This window comes from Stegostoma tigrinum, chromosome 2 (assembly GCF_030684315.1).
Source record: "Stegostoma tigrinum isolate sSteTig4 chromosome 2, sSteTig4.hap1, whole genome shotgun sequence".
Taxonomy (NCBI): Eukaryota; Metazoa; Chordata; class Chondrichthyes; order Orectolobiformes; family Stegostomatidae; genus Stegostoma; species Stegostoma tigrinum.
Window position 1 is genome coordinate 65,968,274 of NC_081355.1, and position 23,459 is coordinate 65,991,732.

Consider the following 23,459-nt stretch of genomic DNA (forward strand, 5'->3'; position numbering starts at 1 on the left):
TCTGAGCCTTTTCTCTCTCTCTGTAATAACAGATATGGTTGGTGTCAATATTAATTGAAAGTAGTGCTGTGAACAGTATCAGGGAAGGAATTGCTTGCACAAAGCCTTGGTGGGTTAGAGTGTTCTATGTTTGATTAAAACGTTTGCTCTGGTTTAAGCAGTTGACGTGGTATCTACCTGTGTGTTAAAGGCATAAATCAAGTGCAATGCACAGGCGGAATTTAGGAGCAGCTAGGGATTTTAGAAAGAGACTATGTGAAATGTATTCACCATTTATTTTGAAGGAGCAGAGCCACATCCAGTAATAACATTTAAAATGTGTGCTGAATGTAATCTGGAGAAATAGGGAGATCCAGCAATAGTGGGAAGAAGTTGGCTGCTCTCTCTAAGAAGGTTTAGTTGAGCCTGCTGAACAAGTGACCTGCACAACTGTGTTGTGCTTCAGCTTGAACGCAATACAAGCAGCAGTTTTGTGATCTACCAAGTCAAAACAATTGAGCATGATGCGGATTCAGATACGTCTTCTTGTCTGTAACATCGACTTAACACTCTGTCATGCCAAGTGTAGACTATCTCATCAATCTTGCCTGCCTAATGTTCAGCAACAGAATCCATCATATTCAATGTATTTCAATGCCTCCCCATTGTGCTGTCACTCACCACAATCCCAATACAATGCAATACAGCTGTTTGATTGTCACCACCACCAAATAGACTGCAGCCACAAGGTGAATGCACAACCACCTGTCATTACAGGTCTGTTCTTTCAACCCTAGTAGCAGGAAACAATCTGAAAAGAAATGGAGAGGGTGAAGACTGCAGATGTACAGCTGCAAAAACGGAGGTACAGGCTATGGCAATAACTGGTACATTTGCATTGCTCACAGTTGGAGAATTAGATGCCTATTGACAGAATTACAAATTTCACTGATGCACCGCATGCCTGATTTGACTTCAGTTCATCAGTGAGTGAATTATTCTTATCGGGATTGTTACTTTTCCCACAGATAAATTGTCTCTTTTCTTTTGTTTTCAAGAGTCCTCTAGTGACACTGTAGGGATATGATAGTTTCTGAAAGGACCTCATTACCTCTGACAGTGCATTGTCATTGAACATACAACCATGCACCAGTGCAATTACTCACATTCCAGTCATTTCAGCTGTAGATAATCCACATTGGGTAGTGGGGAGTACAAACCAATGAAGGTTCTGCTCTGCTCAACAGAGCTGTTTCAGTCCCAGTTATTATACAGAAGGAAAATAATAGCATCTCAAAAGTTGTTTTGTAACGTTGATAGATATGCCACTCACACCCTCCACAGTAACAGTATGTGGAATGGTCCAACATATTGATAGTAGACTGACAGCACAGAGAATTGTGTAAATTCATGCAGTGAAGAAAATAGCTTCCTCCATAGACCTTGAAATTCAGCTATCAACTGAGACCATGGAAGCCATTTGTCATAAATGCATTTACAACATTGACAAAAGTAGTTCACTCTGGTGAACCTCTGCCACGTTCCTGTGGAAAGTATATCCTTCATCAGGCAAGTGAACAAGAACTACAAATAATAGTCCAGCTGCAGCTTCTGAAGTGTCCCATACAATTGTAGCAAGATTTCTTTGCTCCTGCACTCAAATCCTCTTGCAATTAAGGCCAACATACAGATTGCCTTCTGAATAAATTGTTGCAGCTAGCTAGATTTCAGTACCTGACGAATAAAGACACCAAGTTTTTTGTTTGGTCATCAACATTTTCCAATCTCTCACCATTTAAGTAATTCTCTAAACCATAATTCCTCATCACAACTTGGATAAACTCATACTTATCCATGTTATATTCCAAGTGTCAAGCTCTAGGACCACTAAGTCTTAGCCTTAACCCACTTAGCCTGTCCCAATCTCTTCAAACCTTCGATCAATTCTTACTCTGAAGAGCAGAAAGTTGTGATTGTGCAGTGCATGTTTCTGGTACAGGTTGTTGTTAGTAGTTCAACAGTTGAAAATTGATATTGTGATAATTTTGAAGATTGACAGAAATTAATTTATCTGGCTTCCTTTCAGAGGAGGTTAGCTGGCTGTACTGAGAGAGAAAGTGGGAGAGGGAGAGAGAGAGCGAGAGAGAGAGAGAGAGAGAGAGAGTTTTCCCTTTTATCTGTTGTGCAGGAGTGTTTTAGTGGTTGCCCTTGGAGCTACAATGCTCAAAATACACTAGTGCACACACTAGGATGTCGGGCCACAGATACAGCACATGTACACAAATACCAGTTTTGAAGCTTTTTTTTATCCCGGTCCCCATATATTCTTCAAAAAGGGGAGAAAGTAAATACTGCTCTCTTTTTTAAACGAGCATATCCATAGTCTCAGTTACTCCCAGGACATGACAAGTTAAACTTTTGATCCATTTTCTGTCTTTGAGCCATCTTTGACAACTGGCCAGGTGTGATATTCCAGAATCTCTCTCTTTAGGAAGCCCCTGATTTACATTTGCAGTTTTGACCACATGTTCTTTGGTTTGGAGAAAAAAAGAACTCATGATGTAATTAAAGTTCACAGTATTCATAAGTAATTTGGAATTATAAGCCATAGTCGTGACAGTAATAAAGAAAGCTTGGAGTTATTTTCTCATACCAACTTGAATCCAGAAAAGCATTTAGCTTTAGTAAGAGGAAGCAGAACCTCATGGTACTTATTGTCCATTAGCCTAAGTCAATGAAGAGTGGCCAAACCAGTTCTGCATCAGATTATTTTAAGCCTGGATCCTTAGACTTAATGGTGTAGAGACTGTACTGGCAGGATGGCTAGAGCAAGTGAGAGTAACGGCTTTATTAAAGACAAGGCTATCAATGAATATTGAGTGCAGAACAGGAGTGGAAGAGACTTGAAGACTGGTTGAAACAGCAAATTAATATGCTAGGAGAATTAAATGAGTTACAAAGGGTGAATCTTGTATGTGAAAATCAAAGAAGATTCATGGCACTCACCATAAAGGAATGGGAACATCAGTAATGGAGAGGATAGAGAAGGTGTGTTATTAACAAATCTTAACAAAATATGAACAGGACATATGTAAAAAGTGAAAAAAACCTGATTGAGCTGAAGAGATTAATGCTGACATTGGTTTCATTAGATCATAAATGCCAGAGAGTGAGGGAAGAACATCAAAAAGTTAGTTAAAAACTGGAAAAGCAGCCATAATAAGTGAAATACCTGCACTGTTGAATAAAAATATGGCAAAGAATATGATATCAATGATTGCTAAGCTGTGTATAGAATCTCTGCAGTGCAGAAAGAGACCATTTAGCCCATTGAGTCCCACTGACACTCCAAAGAGCATCTCACCCACTTCTACGCCCCTACCGTCTCCCAGTAACCTTACATTTCCTACAGCCCATCCACCTAGCCTACACAACCCCAGACATGAGCAATTTAGCATGGCCAATCCACCTAACTTGCATATCTTTGGTTTATGAGCGGAACCTGGAGCATCTGGAGGAAACCCACACAGACATGGAGAGAATATGCAAACTCCACACAGTCCCCCGAGCCCGAAATCAAACTAAGGTCTGTAGTACCATGAGGCAGCAGTGCTAACCACTGAGCTATCGTGTCACACCATACAAAGGTATTTCCTTTATTCAGAGAAAAGTGAGAGGATTTTGTGTACACAACATGATCACTGTAAGATGTCGATGTTCTGGCTTTTGTTTAATTAGTGTAATGGTCCATGCATCAATCTTGAAGGCACAAAACATTGATTATCACATTTTGAAGTTACTAGATGACAGGAAAATGATGACATAATCTGTAGGCTGGCATCACTATCATGACCAGTGCAACTTGGTAACCGATATCGGTGTTGCAAACTATCACCCTACTGGCATTCAGGAGCTTCACATACACCACTTGTGGTGATATCTAGCTATCAAGGACTGGCCTCTTCATTCATCAACACTAGATGAAGGCAATCCATATGAATTGTATTTGTTTGCTGTGTCCACCTTCTTTAATAGATAGAAGAACATTGAAGAGATCTCATATCACAGACTGCATTGAGAAGTGTAACCAGCAGAGTGGGTTGGAAGGCACAGAGTTGCTCAGCAATAACTAATTTGGATCCAGATGGATAAGTGAAATAATCAGCATTCCGTGATTTATGAGTGAGCACAGTTTAAGATTTGATAGATTTTTTGCTGTCACACGATGCTTAAATTTATAAATTTTGAAAACAGGTTAACTGTCATGTTAACTTGATTAAACTCCTGCCTGTGCTGAAAACCATTTTGAATACATTAGAGAGAGAGCAAGAGAGAGAGAGAGAGAGAGATGACTCAAAAATAACCTGTATGAGGGGCAAGTTGAGTGAGTGGGCAAACACATGGCAGGTGATGTATAGCATGGATACATGTGAGGGTAATTTACTTTGGTAGTAAATGCAGGACAGTAGGTTGTTTTCTGAATGGTGATAGATAGTGAAAGGGGAGCTGGAACAAGACTTTGGTGTCCTTGTACACTAGTCACTTAAAGTAACTGTGGAGCAAGTGGTGAAGAAGATGAGTGGTATGTTGGCCTTCATAGTGAGAAAGGGTATGGGTGGGGTGGGGGGGTGGGGTGGTTGGTGGGAAGCAGGAACAGGCGATTGGGTTGGATAATCAACTGTCATCACCATGATTAGAAGAAGGGTTGAAGGGCTGAATGGCATATCCTGCTCCCATGTCCTTTGTTTCTATTTTTCAACCAGCAGCAGTGACTGTAGACAGTGTGGAATTGAAAATATGATAATTGGAAGAGGAGATCAGCAAGGATGTTGTTTATCACAAATCCAAACTAAGAACAGAGAGTGAGCAGAACTTGAGATTTTTCAAGTGTCATTCAAATTGAATGGTGTGATAGTTTTCAACAGAGATACAGTCAATAGGAAATAGGGTTCTGATATGAATGGTGAATTTAGGTGGACAGTGATCTGTGGAATGAATTTATTTGTGAAAGATCATTTGAAATGGCAAGTATAAGGGCGGCCATAAGTTGGAGATTTGGAAGACGTGATGTACATATAAAAGGTCGGTGATCTCAGCAGAGGGAGCAAGATGAAATGAGATGTAGGTTCAAATCTCTGGATGATAAGTCTTTGAATGCAGAATCTGAGGGTGATAAAACTGAAAATACTTTGAACTTTTTTTCATAATTGAGATGCTGGTAGATATGTAGATTTTAATATGTTGTATGGAGGTGCAACGGGTGAGAAAATGCCAGAGGAATTGAGAGTGGGCTAAGGAATGAAGTGGTGATAAATGTGATACCAACACTGCAATGTTTTTTACTGGGGTGCAAGTGGGAGGTGTCCTGAGCAGGTAAGCAGATGACGCAGAGGACATGCAGGTTTAAAGGTGTCAAAGGTTGAGATGAGTGAAAGCAAGCGAGGGTAGATGTTTCAGGCTGTAATGAGGGTAGTGTAACGTGGGTCTTGGTGAGATGTAGGCACAGTAGCAAAGAGAGAATTAGGGAATGCGATGTAATGGAGAGTAAATGATAGCACTTATAGTGGTGGGGAGAAAGGATAACTGACCTACTTCCTCCATTTCTGCACATTCATTGAGAGAGTTGAGACTGCCCTGACCCATGAGGCTACATCAGACCAGGATGTCATGGTCTGGTGTGGCATCCTCTCCTGTCTCTAGGGGAAGGAGATGTCCCATCTGTGCACATGTCAGTTCCAGGCCTCTATTTACAAAGTGGGACGCTCCTAAGATGCTGCTTGGCCTGCTGTGTTCATCCCAGCTCCACACTTTGTAATCTCGGATTCTCCAGCGTCTGCAGTTCCCATTATCTCTCTCACCAGGTTTCTCTTGTTTGGCTTGTCCATGACAAATCTCAGGAACTCTCCAGTGCAATTCCAGACTGACAGTGCATGTTCAGGTGCACAACAGCTTTTTAAAGATGCCACAGGGATGCTAGTCAATTCCAAGATGATCCTGGTAATGGAGAATTGTTCCTTGAAAAGTGGATGGTTAGATGGGCTAGAATCAGATGTGAGGATGTCATGGGATGTGGTAGATAGTAAATGGGATGAATTTGGTGAAATACAGTGAGAAAACAGCCGGGCCTCACAGTGGAAAACCTCTCTAATACAACCAACACACTTAGCCAAAAAATCCTGAATATTCAGCTTAGTATATACTTTAAATTAGAAAAGAACACTGCACAGGTGCAACCTTTTGAAGCGGCACGGTGGCTCAGTGGTTAGCACTGCAGCCTCACAGTGCCAGGGACCCAGGTTCCATTCCAGCCTCGGGCGACTGTCTGTGTGGAGTTTGCACATTCTCCCCGTGTCTGCGTGGGTTTCCTCCGGGTGCTCCGGTTTCCTCCCACAGTCCAAAAATGTGCAGGCTAGGTGGATCGGCTATGCTAAATTGCCCGTAGTGTTCAGGGGTGTGTGAGTTATAGGGGGATGGATCTAGGTGGGATGCGTCAAGGGGTGGTGTGGACCTGTTTGGCCGAAGGGCCTGTTCCCACACTGTAGGGAATCTAATCTAATCTAATCTTTTAATAATCACGGATTACAATTCATTTTCTCGAGTTGTAACCGGGAAGATAGATTCAGCAGAAAGCCATCAGTTCCTTTTATTTCTGTCCTCTCAGATACTCCGGCCTCCAAATTCTCTACTCCAATCCATCAGTACTTTTCAAACTCTTTTGTATCTTCAACATGTTGTTTCGGAAACTGTCCTGAATACACTCAATGAATTCTTCCTCATGGCTACTTCTGCCAAGTTAATTTTCCCAATGTGCACACAGATTAAATACAACACATTTAATATAATGCTTTTTTAATATGCTGGAGGAATTGGGGTTATGCTTTAGCTTCCTTGTGTGACTTGGTATTTTATCTCCTTTAAAGATTTTTATTTTGCTATAATGAAAGTTCTGCTGTATTTTGCTACCACACTGGAGGGTTTATCCATGCTTCACTTTTCAAATTGAGCTTTTTCTGCGCTTTATGGCTATAAAGGAGGTTTTCCTATCCCTCATCGCTGTAATGGAAGTTGTACTCAGACTTTTCAAATATAATGGACACTTTGTGATTGAAATGGAGGTTTTCCCAATTTCAAGTAGTCATTATGAGTCTTTCTGCATTTTTCTTAAATCACAAAATTGTATTCCATGTTAGAATCATGTACTTTAAATTGCCGGATGCTAATGTGCTTTAAATGATTCATTTGTAATTTTTCTAGTTTTGTCTTGGTTCTGTTTCATTTTAACCCTGCTGTGTGGTTCTGCAAACTGTGGCCATGATGCCCATTTGAAATTGCAACTTTTCAAAAACAAAATATACTGCCCTTACAGCCTGTTTGCTGTTTGAAGTTTTCCTTTTTCTACAAGGGGTTCTTGGTTTAGATTTACTGCCTAAATGCCAGGCTCAGACTCGGGCTGACCTCCACAGATGACCACCTTAAAATAGAAACTTGCAATTACAGACTTTTTTCTGCTTCATCATGTCTTCTGTGCCTGATCTGAAATGCCCTTTGTGTTAACTATTGCCCCGAAGTTATTAAATTTCAGTATCATCAAAAAACAGAATATCAGCTTCTTTTGAGGCCTTTTGGGTCACTATTATGTTTCTCTTCTTTTTCTTGAAGGCTTAAATTCTAATTTCTATCACTTTCTAGAAAGATTAGTTACCATTTTTGACGATATTTTCACTGGGGGCTGGCCATTACTGCAAAGTGTTTGGGTTCATTCAAGATTGAGTGGCATGATATAGATGAGGATCACCTCTTTCTGGTCTAACTAGAAGAGCCTTGTTGAGTAAACAATATGCAGTTAGTTGCGAGTATGTGTGGGTTACATAAGTATGTCCTCTTTAATGACAATGACAGTTAGGAGCAACTTGCCTCAGGTCTGTCTCCTGCCAGCCCATTACTTACTCTGATCTAATTACAATGGATAGTGCTTACTACAGTCAATCAAGTGTTAAGCATTTCAGATCCACATACAACACTTCCTCATCTATTTTGTCACCTATCACACTCCTTCTACTTCCTGCAGCCCATAACTTTGTTGTTTTATTGCTAAGAAATTTAATGATTAAAAGTAGTTGTAAATCGAGTAAATGTCACATTAAAGATGTCTAAAGTAAAGCTTGCAGCTGTTATTATACCACATATTCAGATAGATTTTCACATTTGTGAAAATGCATCAAGCGTATTTGGGCCAGCTGTAACCCCAGCAGGAGGCTCAGTCCATTTTGAAATCCAGACTGCATTGCATTCAGAAAGTTGCAGGCAGAAATGGTGTGTTCATGGGGCAGCCTGCCAGCTTTGAGCTATGACAATACCACACAGTGTCAGGAGGGAGGGAGTGGTGAATCGAGTAGGGTTGGGGGGTCTCTTATCTCAGGAGGGGGATCATCAGTCTCTTAGCAGCCAGAGTTGTTTTTGTGGAGCAGGAGAGGACAGCTCATCTCTCAAGCCGAGGTGAGCTAAGATGAGTAGCTCAGTCCTCAAACAATTTAGCACCACATGCACACGTGCAAATTTAAATATCAATGTCTGTTGTGTGCACACAGGGTCCTGGCAAAGTAGAGAGTCCTATTTGCATTTACATCCATACCATCTTGAGGGCACACTGTTACTTCCAGTGAAAGGAAGGTCCAGAAATTTAGAGTGTAATTTCTTGATATCTTTGCACACTATTAAATTGTGCTGCACCTTTCTTAATCTTAAAAGTGCCAATTTTCCAAAGCTGGTGTATTTGTCATCATTAGTATCACCTAACTGATTTGATACCAGAAGAGCCCTGAAGGGTCAAATGTGAATACAGCTGGTAAAAATGAATTAATCTTATTGTCACCTCACTGGTGCTTTCCAGAACTTCTTGTACAATCTAACAAAGTGTTGAGCTGGATGAACACAGCAGGCCAAGCAGCATCTCAGGAGCACAAAAGCTGATGTTTCGGGCCTACACCCTTCATCAGAGAGGGGGATGGGGAGAGGGAACTGGAATAAATAGGCAGAGAGGGGGAGGCGGACCAAAGATGGAGAGAAAAGAACATAGGTAGAGAGGAGAGTATAGGTGAGGAGGTAGGGAGGGGATAGGCAGAACACCTCCGCTCGGTTCGCAACAAACAACTGCACCTCCCAGTTGCGAACCATTTTAACTCCCCCTCCCATTCCTTAGACGACATGTCCATCATGGGCCTCCTCCAGTGCCACAACGATGCCACCCAAAGGTTGCAGGAACAGCAACTCATATTGCGCTTGGGAACCCTGCAGCCCAATGATATCAACGTGGACTTCACAAGCTTCAAAATCTCCCCTTCCACCACTGCATCCCAAAACCAGCCCAGTTCTTCCCCTCTCCTCACTGCATCACAAAACCAGCCCAGCTTGTCTCTGACTCCCTAACACGTTCTTCCTCTCACCCATCCCATCCTCCCACCCCAAGCCGCACCTCCATTTCCTACCTACCACCTCATCCCGCCTCCTTGACCTGTCCGTCTTCCCTGGACTGACCTATCCCCTCCCTACCTCCCCACCTATACTCTCGTCTCCACCTATCTTCTTTTCTCTCCATCTTCGGTCCGCCTCCTCCTCTCTCCCTATTTATTCCAGTTCCCTCTCCCCATCCCCCTCTCTGATGAAAGGTCTAGGCCCGAAACGTCAGCTTTTGTGCTCCTGAGATACTGCTTGGCCTGCTGTGTTCATCCAGCTCCACACTTTGTTATCTTGGATTCTCTAGCATCTGCAGTTCCCATTATCACTATTCCTGTACAATCTGATTGTTGGATTTTATTCTGCTTTGGTAAAGCACTGCACAGCAATCCAAAATATCGTGTATGAACCCTTCAAAGGTCAGTGTTTTTCTAAATATACCTGGAAAATTATAAAGGTCAGGCGGAGCTTTGCAAAGGGTCTGAACAATGGGTTATGGCAAGATTACTGGCAGAAATGGTCAAAACGCTCGGCTACATTAGGAGGAACTTGCTGCTTGTTTTAGGCATTTGCTTAGCACCCTGCTAAATTTCCCAGGGCAGCAATGAGCTGCCATTAGCTTTGTAAATGCCTTAATAATGTTGCAACCCATCTCAATATTCAGCTTCTTGTCCTATGAAACATGCCGAGCAGATGACACGTTGAGAATCCTTGACATGGAAGTCAAAGCAGTACCTGATGACTTCAGCTTGCTGTTTGCCCCAGAGGACATCCTTGGTGTACACTGGGCAACGATTCATTAACATCAGATACACGTACCTCCAGGTCCATGGCATTTTGACACACGCCAGCTTCTAAATAACCATCATAGTATTTACAGGATGCTTCTGCATTTAAATCTGCATTGCAGGCTGCACTAGCAGTTATCGTTGTCATGCTGCAACAAGAGCACTGTACACAAATGGACACACACTCACTCACAGACTGGGATAGGTTGCATCTTTGGCACTCTCCCACTTTGAGCTTGCAAGGATGCTCACAGCATCCCTGCCTTGCTGTTTTGCTCTTTGAGCCCTCAGCCAGAGACTCCAGCTTTTCAGTGCTGCTGTCTTGCAACCCACAGACACAAAGCAAGACACAGACACAAAGCCTGGAAGCTTGTCATGGTTGTCAACAGCCCGCAGTCAAATCAAGGGAGATAGCTCAAGTCTAACAGGTACCAATGAGGAGAAATGGAATGTTGGCCCTTTATTTGAAATTGAATGGCAAAATGAAATGGGGGAATCGAATTAAAACTATGCAAGGCACTAATTAGACTCCACCTAGAATGTTACAAACTGTTTTGGACCCCTTACCCAAGGAAAGATATACTGGCATTGGAGGTAGTCCAGAGAAAGTTCACCAGGTTGGCTCTGGGAATAGAGGGATTTTCTTATGAGGAATCGTTAAGTAGTTTTGATTTGTATACATTGGTGTTTAGAAACATGAAGCAACTTTGTTGAACCTATACAATTCTTTGAGGTCTTGATAGTGTAGATGCTGAGAGGTTGTTTCTACTTGTGAGGCAGTCAACAACAAGAGTCTGTAATTTCTAGAAAAAGGTATTACCCACTCAATACAGAGAAAAGTAGGATTTTATTTTCTCTCAGAATATGAAATCAGTGCAACTCTTTCCCACAAGAGGACTGTTGAGGCTGAATCATTAAGTTTATTCAAGGGTCAGAGATAGATTTTTAATCAGAAAGGTTATGTGGAAAAGGCAGGAAAGTGGAGTTGATAAGTATTAGATTAGACATGATCTCATTGAATGGTAGAGCAGTCTTTATGGCCTGCTTCTGCTCCTGTGTCTTATGAATTGGTCATGTTATTTTTAATTAATTCAGGTTCCTTAGATATCCTCCTTAAGGATATTTGGGAATCGCCAAGTGCCAAGATACAGTTTTGCCATCATTGTGAAGTATCTCCTTGATGTTGAGGAATGTGTTGCCAGTTAGCAGATATGCTACCCACAAACTGGAGCAAAGAGAACATTTAACACCCAACAAATTCCTTACTTAACCATTTGAACATATAAGGATGGACACATTTATTTTCTATGCTAAACCTTAGCTAACCATCGTTGATTCTTTCTTCCAACGTATTAATGTTAACAAGTTGGATGTAACAATTGTGGAAGCGGTTATCTGAGTCTTAAGTAACAAATTTTCACAGCATCTTCATATAGATATTTCAGAAAATGGGGACACAACTTGTAGGGGTGTTTGAGGCACATCACAGCCAGTTCTGAACTTGAGCATGTTCCAGCTGGCTGCAGCACCCACAGTCTAACAGGGTGGCTGAAAGTGAGGTCAGAACAGTCAAGTCTCTTTTGAAGTAGGATTCTAACCTTTATACATTGAGCAATAAGTCCCCATACTTGTCTCCAATGTGGTTTACCACAGTCAAGACTACTGGTGGGCAGAAAGCTGAAGACTCAGTTGCCCTTGGCTAAGAAATGGGATCTATACTAAATGCCTTCATAGTTACCAAGCATTGTACGATCCTATCACTTCCAGCAGACTGCATTTTACAATACGTGCTGCCAGAGCAAAGCATGGGGAAGCATGTGTGGATCAGGGATTTAAATGCAAAAAATACAATCATCCACGAAGATCTGAGAGATTGGCGATTGTCTCATCAGTACGCTGAAACCATATGAAGGAATCCCAACCTACTGTGTTCAAATTTTCCACATTATTCATTGTGATGAATAGTGAACCTGCAAAGGAGGAGAGCAACAGATCTCAGGCAGTCAAGAAGACATCCAAGTCAACGAGCTTCTACATAACAAACTCCCATTCTCCCAAGTCTGAACAATGGCCTGCCTTGAATTGTGTCTCCTTGCCTTCACTGTTATTATAAATCTCTGCTGATGGTCATAGTGGACAAGTCAGATTCTAGAGTCAGATTCTAGAGTGAAGCCAGGCTTGATAGGCCATTAGCTTTTCTTTTGCAATTTGGTTATCATGGTAGTCAATCACTGAACATTTTCACAAGATGTTTCCAAATTACTTAATAAATAAAACATAAATTTATTTCTATAAAAATAAAGGAAAAGTTAAAGTAATGCCCTTGCATGCACATATTTGGAAAGATTTTATTTAAAAAATAGATGCAGTCCAAATGCCAGCAATATCTTTTATAGATGCCCAATGCCAGTGGTATTTCTTGGCAAACTGAGGAAGTTGGAAGTGTTCCCTTTCTGCACATGTACCAGATGTGATTCTCTCTGTCTTTCTCTGAGACAACAGAAACAGACTATCTCACTGGTGTCTCTCACTGCACGAGAAGGAGAATTTTCTTTTTCCCCGACACTTGAACTAATTTTAGACTGTTAGATGGCACATCTGCTTGTACAATTCTTTTTCTTTTCTGAACTGAATCATCTTCTGTCTTCTGATCTCTTTTCTTGGATCATAAAAGCTTAATTGCTGCAATGTTTGCGAAAATTATCTGAATGGGTAGATTTGTTTGTGAATACTGTTTTGACCCACTCTAATAAACATATGTTTTCATGCATTCATTGGATGTGCGCACCGTTAACTGGGTTAGAATTTACTGTCCATCCTTCACTCACCTTGAGAACATGATGCTTAGTTGTATTCTTGAACCTTTGCAGTCCCCCACAGTCCTGTTAGGATGGAATTCCAGTATTTTGACTCAACAGCCCTAAAAGAACAGCAAAACATTTCCAATTTAGGACAGTGAGTAGCTTGGAGGGTAACTTAAATGTGCCTGTATTCCCATGTATTTTTGGTGTGTGATTTCACAATTAATGCCAAGTGTTCCTGAGTCAATTGTCTTATGAATACAGACCCATCATCTCTGCTGGGTCTATCCGATTAGAAGGACACACCCAGGGATGTTGATAGTTTGTCTGGGACATAGTCATGCTCAAGCATTTGTTCTTTGTGGCCAGCATTAGGCTGCTGTTTGACCAGTCATATAGCTTTCCTGATTTTGGTATTAACCCTCTGATGTTGGTAAGGAGTTTGCAGGGTCAAATTTGCCGTTGCCACTCCCGGTAACTAGGTTAATGCTTGGTGATCTATCTAGTTTTAAAGCTTTGTTGACACTTGTTAGCAGTTTGATATAAGTGAGTAGCCATTTCAGAGGTCAGTTAAGAGTCAAATATAGAGACTATGGGGTATCATTAGCAGTTAACTTGTACTCAAACACAAACCTCATGGATCCTTATTGCCACCAAGTTGGAGAATTAAACAGAGTGTAATGAAAGACATCATGTCAGGAGCATCACCAGGCCTGAAAAAGAATGCAGCATCCCATTTGACCAGCAATGTTTGATCTTTGCTGGCAAGCAGATGGAAGATGGTTGCACCTTATGTGATCACAACATTCAGAAGGAATCAACTTTGCAACTGGTATTGTGTGTGAGAAGTGGCACATATATCTTTGTGTAAATCCCGATTGGCAAGGCCTTCACCCTAGAAGTGGAACCCAGTAATACCACTGACACTGTCAAGGCCAAAATTCAAGATAAAGAAGAAACGCCACTTGATCAACAGCATTCAATTTTTGCAGGCCAACAACAGGAAGATGATCACGCAAAATCAGACTACAACAGCAAGAAATCGTCCACTTTGCATTTGGTGCTGTGTCTGGATAGGGAGTTGTGAAACCACTGTTGTACTTTTGTTTCATTGTGGGTACTTACCTTGTCACTAGTTTAAATGCTCATTAAAATGTGCGCCCATGTCATTCTAAATAAGATTGTTGAATGCTTATAAAAAAGTGAGTTTAACGTACTGCTGTGGACCTTAAGTCATATGTAGATCATAGAATCATAGAATCCCTACAGGGTGGAAACAGGGCCTTCAGCCCAACAAGTCCACACCGACCCTTGGACCATCCCACTCAGACCCATCCTCCGATAACCCACCAAATCTACACATCCCTGAACACTATGGGCAATTTAGCATGGCCAATCCACCTAGCTTAGCATCTTTGGTCTGCGGAAGGAAACTGGAGCACCCGGAGAAAACCAATGAAGACACGAGGAGAATGTGCAAACTCCACACAGACAGTCGCCCGAAGGTGGAATCGAACCTGGGTCCCTGATGCTGTGAGGCAGCAGTGCTAACTACTGAGGTCAAATAAGGTAAAGACGTGGGTTTTCCTTTCCGAAAGGGCATTAGTGAATCAGATGGGTTGTCAGCTATCTTAATCGACCTGTTGAGACATGAGCCATGTGGGACTCAAATCCAGTATTGACACAGCCCCTGCATCACAGAGTTCATTCAGCTTTTAATTCAGATTTCTTTTTATTCCACCATCTGTGCTGGTGGGATTGAACCTAGATCCCCACAACATTGCCAGAGTTTCTGGATTACCTGTCTAGCAAAAATACTCCTGCACAATTGCCTCGCTCTTAAAAACATAAGTCACCTTTAAGAAGCTGGAAACCAAAAACCTCTAATTTAGACCCCAAAGTGCTGAACAATAGTGATATGTTATGAACCTTCAGATTAACACCATTATGAGTGTACCGTACTCCGTGAACTGCAACTGTTCAAGAAGGCAGCTTACCACCTTCACTCTTAAGGCAATTAAGTAAGGGCATGAAATGCCTACCCAGCCAGCAATGCCCTTATCCGAAGCTTGGATATAACAAAAACACCCTCTGCTTCTAATGGACATGCGGATATAATGATGAATGAAAATAATTTGGCAGAAGCTGCTACAAATTGGCTATCTCTTTCAAAGAGCCCACAGCAAAAAGGGGAAAAGAGTTGACGTGATACAGCATGGAATATTTCATCTGAGGTTGGGTTTTAATTTGGATTTTGGGACAGATTAAACAATTTTACTCAGCACTTCATGAGCTATAATAGATCTTGCTGCTTAGTGGGGGCCTGAAAAATAATCTAGCCCACTGTCAGAGACTAATAATGTTTACGTTAATTACCAGCTCACAAGACTAAACCTGACGCACCAGCAACAGTTCCTTCAAAAAATGTCCATTTATGTGAGTGTGCCAATATACACCATATTAAAAGCTGTTTTGAATTTATACAAGGCAACAATATACTGAATTCACTTAAAATAGGACAAAGATTTAAAATAAACTTCAAATAAGACTAAAGGTAAAGGCTTTAAATGAAACTAAAGGTTAGATTAGAGAAAATAATTTTGTCAATATAGTAGTTATGTGTGACAGATTCTCAGCAAAACTATTAATCATCAATTGATTAGCCACTTGAACGAGCACTCAGTAAGTATCTCTTTGGAAGCTAGATTGAAGGCTATAAGGATACATTGTACGCTGTGGAATATTTTATCATCTCAGTCCCTGTGATTCTCCGTGCAACCATACTTCGGAAACGTCATCTGTGGGAACAATTGGTTGGAATTGCAGTTAGGTAAACGTTTTGGAACATTGTCTGGTTGTTTCTTTCGGAATCACAGAGCAGCTATACAGAATCTTTTTTCGGGTGATTTAATAAATGGCATGGAGCCCTTTTAAAAGGTAGATTAAACAATCTTTGTTGCAGAAGCAGGTTTGTGCCAAATGCCTTTTCATTATCTCAGGCCCTAAGCTATTTGATTCTGACATCAAATGGTGAGCAAAAGTTTCTATGTCAGTAAATGACATTTGTTTCAAACAAAAACCCACAATGGTAACCCAATGTATCAACTAGCTCCTAGGATAGGAATGCTGTCTCCAATATTATTTCATCAGCTTTGTATTTTGACGATTATTAGTCTTGCATTTCAATGTTGAGGGAAAGTGAATGATTGTTGAATTTCAAAATTAGTGTTTCTTTAATGTTTTATGATCCGACAAACCATACGCATGAAGGCACAGGTTATTTAAGTAAACTGGGGATATGTTGTATAACTAATATGTAACATAAGAATTCTTTAGAATTTTCATTCAACTATAAAGGCTTACTCCCCACCAACCCCTCAGCAGTGAGCCACCTTCTGCAGCAACTGATGGTCTTTGTGCTAATGGCCTGACATAGTGTATGGGCTAGTGTGATGTGTAAGCTACAGTTCAGTACAGTCATTAAATGTCCCTGCACCTTTAACCTTTGCAGATTTTTTTAAAGACATGGTGAAAACACACATTATCACTGAGTGCTGCTAGCAGCCACCAGCAAAAGAAACCAAAACAAAAGAATTTCATTCAGTCAACCTGCAAAGTCAAGAATCTCAAAATTAACTGCACAAATACCAAAGACAACGCTGTGGTTCCCATCAAAGATAGTTGTCACGGTATTTTTACAATTTAGTCTTTATGAATGACTCTGAGACTGCTCCATAATTTTAAAAAAGTTATCGTTACTTTACTAACTTCTTATTCCTAATTTGTTTGTATCCATGCTGTGTTGTTATTTCTTCTTGTATTTATTAATTTACAAAAAATACTCTTTTGGTGACTCGAAATCTAATTAAATTGGTTCCTTTCTAAATCAGAAATTCATTTGGTACAGGAGAAAGTTAATTATGAATGAAAGAAATTAATCTTGCTGTGCCCCACTGAGGGGATAGGTGAATAAAAATCACAATAACCCTTCTAGACCATCGGACTGCTCTCTCATTTGAGAAAGGGAGGTGTCTAGTGGTGATTTAACCTGAGGGACATCACGCCACAGTCGAGGGGCGAGTTTGTGAACATGTGACCTTCATGATAACCTCAGCCAGGGTGGGAATCAAATCCACATATTGGCATTCTGCATCACAAACCAGCCTTTCAGATAACTCAGCAACCTAGAGTTAACAAACACTGCCTTTGACTTCCTGTTCTGGCATCCCCTGAGCAAACTCTTGACTTGACTGAGGCCGACTGATAACAAGAACAAGTTTCCTGACATTGCGTTGTACTAAATGGCATAGCAAGAAGAAATTTGAGCCTGGTATCTCTGGCTGAGGTGATGGAGATCAAATAAAAAGGCAAATCAATACATGGCTGGAATCCGGATAGACTCTGTGTGAGCGAACACGATACCAGTAAGTGAAGAGCTTGGAAATGCAGCATATTCTAGTCCATATGCTGATGACAGTCCCCGAGTACAGTGTGTCCTTGCTGCAGCATAATAATGACACTTGTCAGTACAGCCCAAAGTGCAAAAGTGTCTTGTAAGTAGATCAGAGATGTGCCATCAGGGTTTCTCACAGGCAGGCACATGTAAAGTATCAATGTCTCTGGATGCAGGACAAAAATGTCTGTCTGGTGCCTTTGGGGCATGCCCTGAGAGGCTTGTGACTGGTGTTGAACATGGAATTGTTTGGAGCAAGTGACAAGTTGAATTAGCCTTGTGTTGACTCTGGTTTCCTTGCTGAGTTTTCACAATGTTGGTCTCATTTGGCAAGGTTGGTAAGGTGGGAGTCTGTATGTCAATGACGTGTGTTAGGCTGTTAACAAGGCATTTAACAATCAATTATGACTGCTGCCTGGTGAGAATCTCACCACACTGCTTACGAAAAGCTTAAAAAATGGAATGAGGTGATTCTCCTTCAAGATGGGCCTTGCCGGACTTGTTGCCGAATTCTGCCATACATCTCACCACAGTTGACATCAACCAGACTTCTATGTTGACTATTAGCATTGAAATTACAATGTCAGTTACCCTGTAAACCAGCTAACATACTTGTGTAACTTTTTTTCTCTCATCCAATCAAATCTGCAAAAATGCAGTTTTTGTGCCCACAGCATTTTTATAATATTGCTACCAGCCTCCTACCCGCATCAAGTCTACAATCATGCTTTGATTCATTTGTGTGCCAAGAACAGTGTTCCAGGAAACCACCAGAATAAACTTCATGTGTGATGATCCACTATGTGAGCAAACGGCCCAACTGTGGTAGCTGAGGAAGCAGAACATCCTGTTCCTACACAGTGCCCACAACCAATGGATGTGACTAAACAGTTTTCAGGAAGAAGACCAAATGTTTGTACTTTGCCCTGACACAGAAAGTTTGCACCCTGTAGACTACCCTCACTGCCTTCCACCCCAATAGAACGGTGGTTTAGAACTCAGGACTGTGTCCCACGCCACAAGCTGTTTGCTGACTTGCTGGAGAGCATTCTCTGTATTTCTAGAGACCCTGTATCTGTTCTGGTGAACCTTTGTCACCAATAATAAAACTGCTGCTTGATTATAGTAAAATCAATCACAATGCTGATTGATCACATAGTGTAAAAATATAAATTCGTCTTACTTGAAACACAAATTTGAAAAGTTTATTTTTGCTCATTCTGAAAATTCTGACAAATGCCCATTGGTTTACATTTTCTTCTGCAGTTAGAGACTTGGGTCTTAAATTTGTACTGAATAATAACAGGCATCTCTATTTACTATTTCAACAAAGGTATCATTCCAAAATTTTGAACAAATCTATTAAAACAGAAAAGGGAAAAATTACAGCTAAATTTTTTTTTTGGGAGATCACTTTTTGGTAACCTGATGCATTATTTTAAGGAATTAGATGTTTTAAATTGCTATTGTGAATTGAACTTACTGAAGATTGGCGTCTCTGCTGGAGATCTCCAGAGGGGACTGAGATGGATCAATTACTTGACACTTCTGGCTGAAGCATTTGCAACAGTTTTCGATCAGAAATGCCAAGTGGATCATCCATCTCAGCCCTCTCCAGAGGTCCCCAGTGTCACATGCCAATCTTGAGTCAATTCGTCTTATTCCACATATCATCAAGAAATAGCTAGAGATACTGAAGATTGTGGGTCCTGACAACATTTCCTCAGTAGGGCTGAATAAATTGTTCCAGAACTTGTTGCACCCTTGTTGCAACTTGTTCCAATACAGTTACAACACTGGTCAGATGCCAATGTGGAAAATTGCCCATATAGGAAACTATCCTACACATAAAAAGCAGGACTGATCCAACCTGGCTAATTACCACCTCACCAGTCTACTCTTGATCATCAGTAAAATGATTGAAGATGTTCTCAACAATGCAGTCAAGCAATAACTGCTCAGCAATAACCTGTTCAGTGACACCAAGTTTGGGTTCTGCCAGGCCCACTCAGCTACCGACCTCATTATAGTTTTGATTTGCTCGTGGATAAAACAGCTAATTCCAGAGATGATGTATGAGTGATTGTCCTTAACATCAAGGCTGCATTCAACTGAATGTGGCATCAAGGAGCCTTCGCAAAACTGGAAAAAATGGATATCAGCGAAAACTCTTCCACTGCTGGGAGTCATACTCAGCACAAAGGAAGATGGTTGTGGTTATTGGAAGTTGTAGAATCTCTACAATGTAGAAAGAGGCCATTTGGCCCATCATGTTTTCAATGATCCTCTGCAGAACATCCCACCCCCATCCCCTCATATCTACCATGGCTAACTCAGCTAGCCTGCAACAACTTAGCATGGCCAATCCACATAACTTGCACATTTTTGGACTGTGGGAGGAAATGGCTTCACCTGGTGGAAACTGTGTAGACACAGGGAGAATGTGCAAACGCCACAAAGTCACCTGAGGCTGGAATTGAACCTGCGTTCCTGGTTCTATGAGGAAGCAGTGCTAACCACTGTATCACACTACTACCCAGGTCAGTCATCTCAGCCAAAGGACATCTCGTTAGGAATTTCTCAGGGTACAGTCCTTGGCCCAGCCGTTTTCAGCTGCTTCATCAATGAACTTCCCTCCATCATAAAGTCAGAAGTAGGGGTGTCCACCAATTGCGCGTCATTCAGGCCTCTGAAGAAATGAAACGGTTCACTCCAAATGCAAGAGTACCTGGAAAATATCCAAGTTTGGGCTGACATATGGCAAGTAAAATTTATGCCATACAAGTGCCAGGCAATTACCATTTCTAAGAAGACAGTATCTAAGCACTGCCCTTTCAATGACATCACCATCAGTGAATCTCCCCACTATCAACATCCTTGCACAGTTAGCTTTGACCAGAAACTGAACTAGATTAATCAAATAAATATGGTGCCTCCAAGAACAGGTCGGAAACTAGATATCTTGCGAGTAGTAATTCACCTTCTGACTCCACAAAGCCTGTCCACCATTAACAAGAGAAACAAGATGAACACAGCATCCAGCTCTACACCTTGTTATCTCAGATTCTTCAGCATTTGCAGTTCTGACTAACTCTGAAACACCATTAACAAGGCACAAGTTGGGAATGTGATGGATTACTTCCTAATGATGAGTCTGGATGAACACAGCTCAATGTAACACAAGAAATAGAAGCAGGAGTAGGCCATTCAGCTCTTTATATTGTATACCATTTTACAGGGCCAATACTGATCTGCCCCGACCTCAATTCCTTTTTTCATGCCAGTTCCTCTGAGCCCTCAACTGCTTGACATTTCAAAATCTTACTAAGTCCTCTTTTAAATATGTCCAATGATCCATCTTCCACAATTTTAGAGCATTCCAAACATTCACAACCCATTTGAGAGAATAAATTTATTTGCTTTACAGTCAAAACACTTGAAAACATCCAGTATAAAACAGCCTGCTTCATTGGCATCATATCAACAAATGCATCCATAAGCAGTGACGCTCACTAGTGACAGTGCGTAACATCTACAAAATGCACTGCGGAATTCCACCAAGGTTCCTGAGGTAGCACCTTCCAAACCACAACCACTTCCACCCAGAAGCCCAAGGGCAGTAAATACATGAGAACAGCACAGCCTGCAGGTTCTTCTCCTATCCACTCACTATCTTGGCCTGGAAATTTATTGCCATTCACTCACTGTTGCTAGGCCAAAATCCTGAACAGCATTTTGTGGATATACCTGCACCAAATGGATTGGAGTGGCTCAGGAAGGTGGCTTACCATCAGCTTCGCAAGGACAACCAGAGATGGTTGATAAGGGTCTCAGCCCGAAACATCAGCTTTTGTGCTCCTGAGATGCTGCTTGGCCTGCTGTGTTCATCCAGCTCCACACTTTGTTATCTTGGATTTTCCAGCATCTGCAGTTCCCATTATCTATGGCTGATAAATGCTGGCTCAGCCTGTGACACATCGCATGAATACATTTTTAAATAACAAAACATAGGGTATCCTTTTAATTTGTGTTGCAGTGAAAAAGGTGTAAGCTTTAATCGTCTGACAGTAATTGCTTACATTTATTAATTATTTATCTCTGGTATAATCATTTTGGCTTTACTCTGCCAAAATATTTCCTGGCAGGGGAAAATATATGCTGCTGAGAATTTACTACTGTATTATTGAATACATTGAAAACATCCAAAGATAGACTACATACCAATGTATGGTACCCTGAAACAATTAACTTACCTCTAAACAAGTACTGAATTCTCAACCATGGAAGTTTATTCATATTATCTTGTCTAAGATTATTCTGTCCTGAATGCTAGGTAAGATTATTCTTTTCTCCATGCCTTTACTTTTGGCCCGATACCCCACTTAACGCTATCATTTAATGACTTAGTCAAGACACGGCATTTCATACTCAGTTCATAATATTTACAAAATGGGCCTGTCCCCTACTGTACAAATTGAGGTTGATGATTTCATGCAGTTATGAATTGATAGAGGTCCATTCCTGCATCCATGACCTAAATAAATGTTTTACTTGTACCAACTGGTCTTCTTTTTCTCAATGGAGCATTGAAAAGAAAACACAGGCTCCCGCTGTCTGCTGTACATATGAAAGTTACAAGTGAGTCACTTCCATGATATGATTGTCCAGTTTAAACTTGGAAAAATAATTATCCACGCAGTCAAGATGACAGATAGGCAGGCAGTATCTCTTCAGACTGCAGTCACTCTTTAACTGGCCACTAGAAGGTGCATAAGAGCAGCAGAATTTGGCTCATTTGTTGCATTCCACGCTCCAAAAGAGACCCTTTACATCTGGCTCTCCTCTCGGCTTTTCTTCCAGATGACCAAGCTGAGTCCTGGAGCCATCTGCCTGAAATTGGAGGGGCAAAACCCACCTCCTGCTGCTGCCTAAGAAAATATTCACGCATGAATGTGCCTTGGTGGCGCAGTAGTCTGATCAAAAATGGACAAAAAGCTGCAGTCCTGAACTGTGTGTGCTGTTAGTGATTTCTAAACAGGGCTCAGTTTATCTGCTTAAACTCAAAGGAGTTTCATTGCTCACTGTGTAATTTTTTTTAAACATTTGAGGCCAACAACTCGTTGTATTAGTTGAACAGAAAATGAAGAGGAAGGTACCTTTGTTTCCAGCTTATGCAAAAAGAACCTGGTGTGGAAGAAAATAACTGCATTTATTTCTAATCTGATCAGGACGAAAACTTCAAGCTTCACAGGACAGGCTAATCTGTGAGAAGGAACCTGTGAGGCGCTCTCAGCACTGATGTCACAGGCACAGCAAGAACATCATGAGGAGGAGTCAGATTTCACAAAGTACTGTATGAGCAGCTCTCTGTGCTGACAGAGTAGACACTAATCACACAAGGATTCTGCATGGGATGTAAGCAGTATGCTGAGTCTGAAGTGTCAAAAGGATGATGCAGATTTAAACTCTGGTGTCTCATGTGACAGGTTGTATTTGAGATAGTGGAAGATTAAAAACAATCTGTGGGATTTGAAAAGTATGATTTAATGAAGGCCATCATGTATATTGGTAAGTGTTAACTTGCCTTTTTTTGGATTTTAATACATTGTGATTTATTACACAAAATCTCAGCATGTATTAACCAAACCTGCAATTATTCTGAAAAAAGATAGACTGAAGGACTATGCTTCTATGTATATTATCAGAATATGCTGCCTGCTTCCTTTTAATTTACAATGTGTTCAAGCTTACAGTGCTTATGTAAAATGCAGTACGTAATAATAATTAATAGATTACAGCACTGTACTAGAAGCAGCCTATATGGAATTGAATTCCCCATAATTTCCAAAGGGGTGAGCGTGGGGAGAGGAAAGTGGTGAACAGACTTGCTAGACTGAACGTTAATGAATACTTCAGAATCTTTATAGCTTTAGATTCAGTGCTTCAGAAACATTTACTGCATCATTCCTTATGGCATGATTGAGC

General features: G+C 41.1%; 1 protein-coding gene across 10 annotated transcripts in view; it reads left to right on the forward strand.

Annotated features, from left to right (window-relative positions):
* The window catches only part of LOC125463177 (zinc finger protein 385D-like), an 850,093-nt gene that overhangs the window by 428,603 nt on the left and 398,031 nt on the right, over nucleotides 1-23,459 (forward strand). Inside the window, exon 1 of one of the 10 annotated variants that reach the window (XM_048554084.2) lies at nucleotides 22,335-23,042. The exons of the other annotated variants lie outside the window; for them this stretch is intronic. Within the exon in view, the coding sequence (XP_048410041.1) occupies nucleotides 23,021-23,042 (22 nt within the window). The 5' untranslated portion in view covers nucleotides 22,335-23,020. Of the gene's footprint in view, nucleotides 1-22,334; nucleotides 23,043-23,459 lie in introns of those variants that run through there. 10 annotated transcript variants of the gene reach the window in all.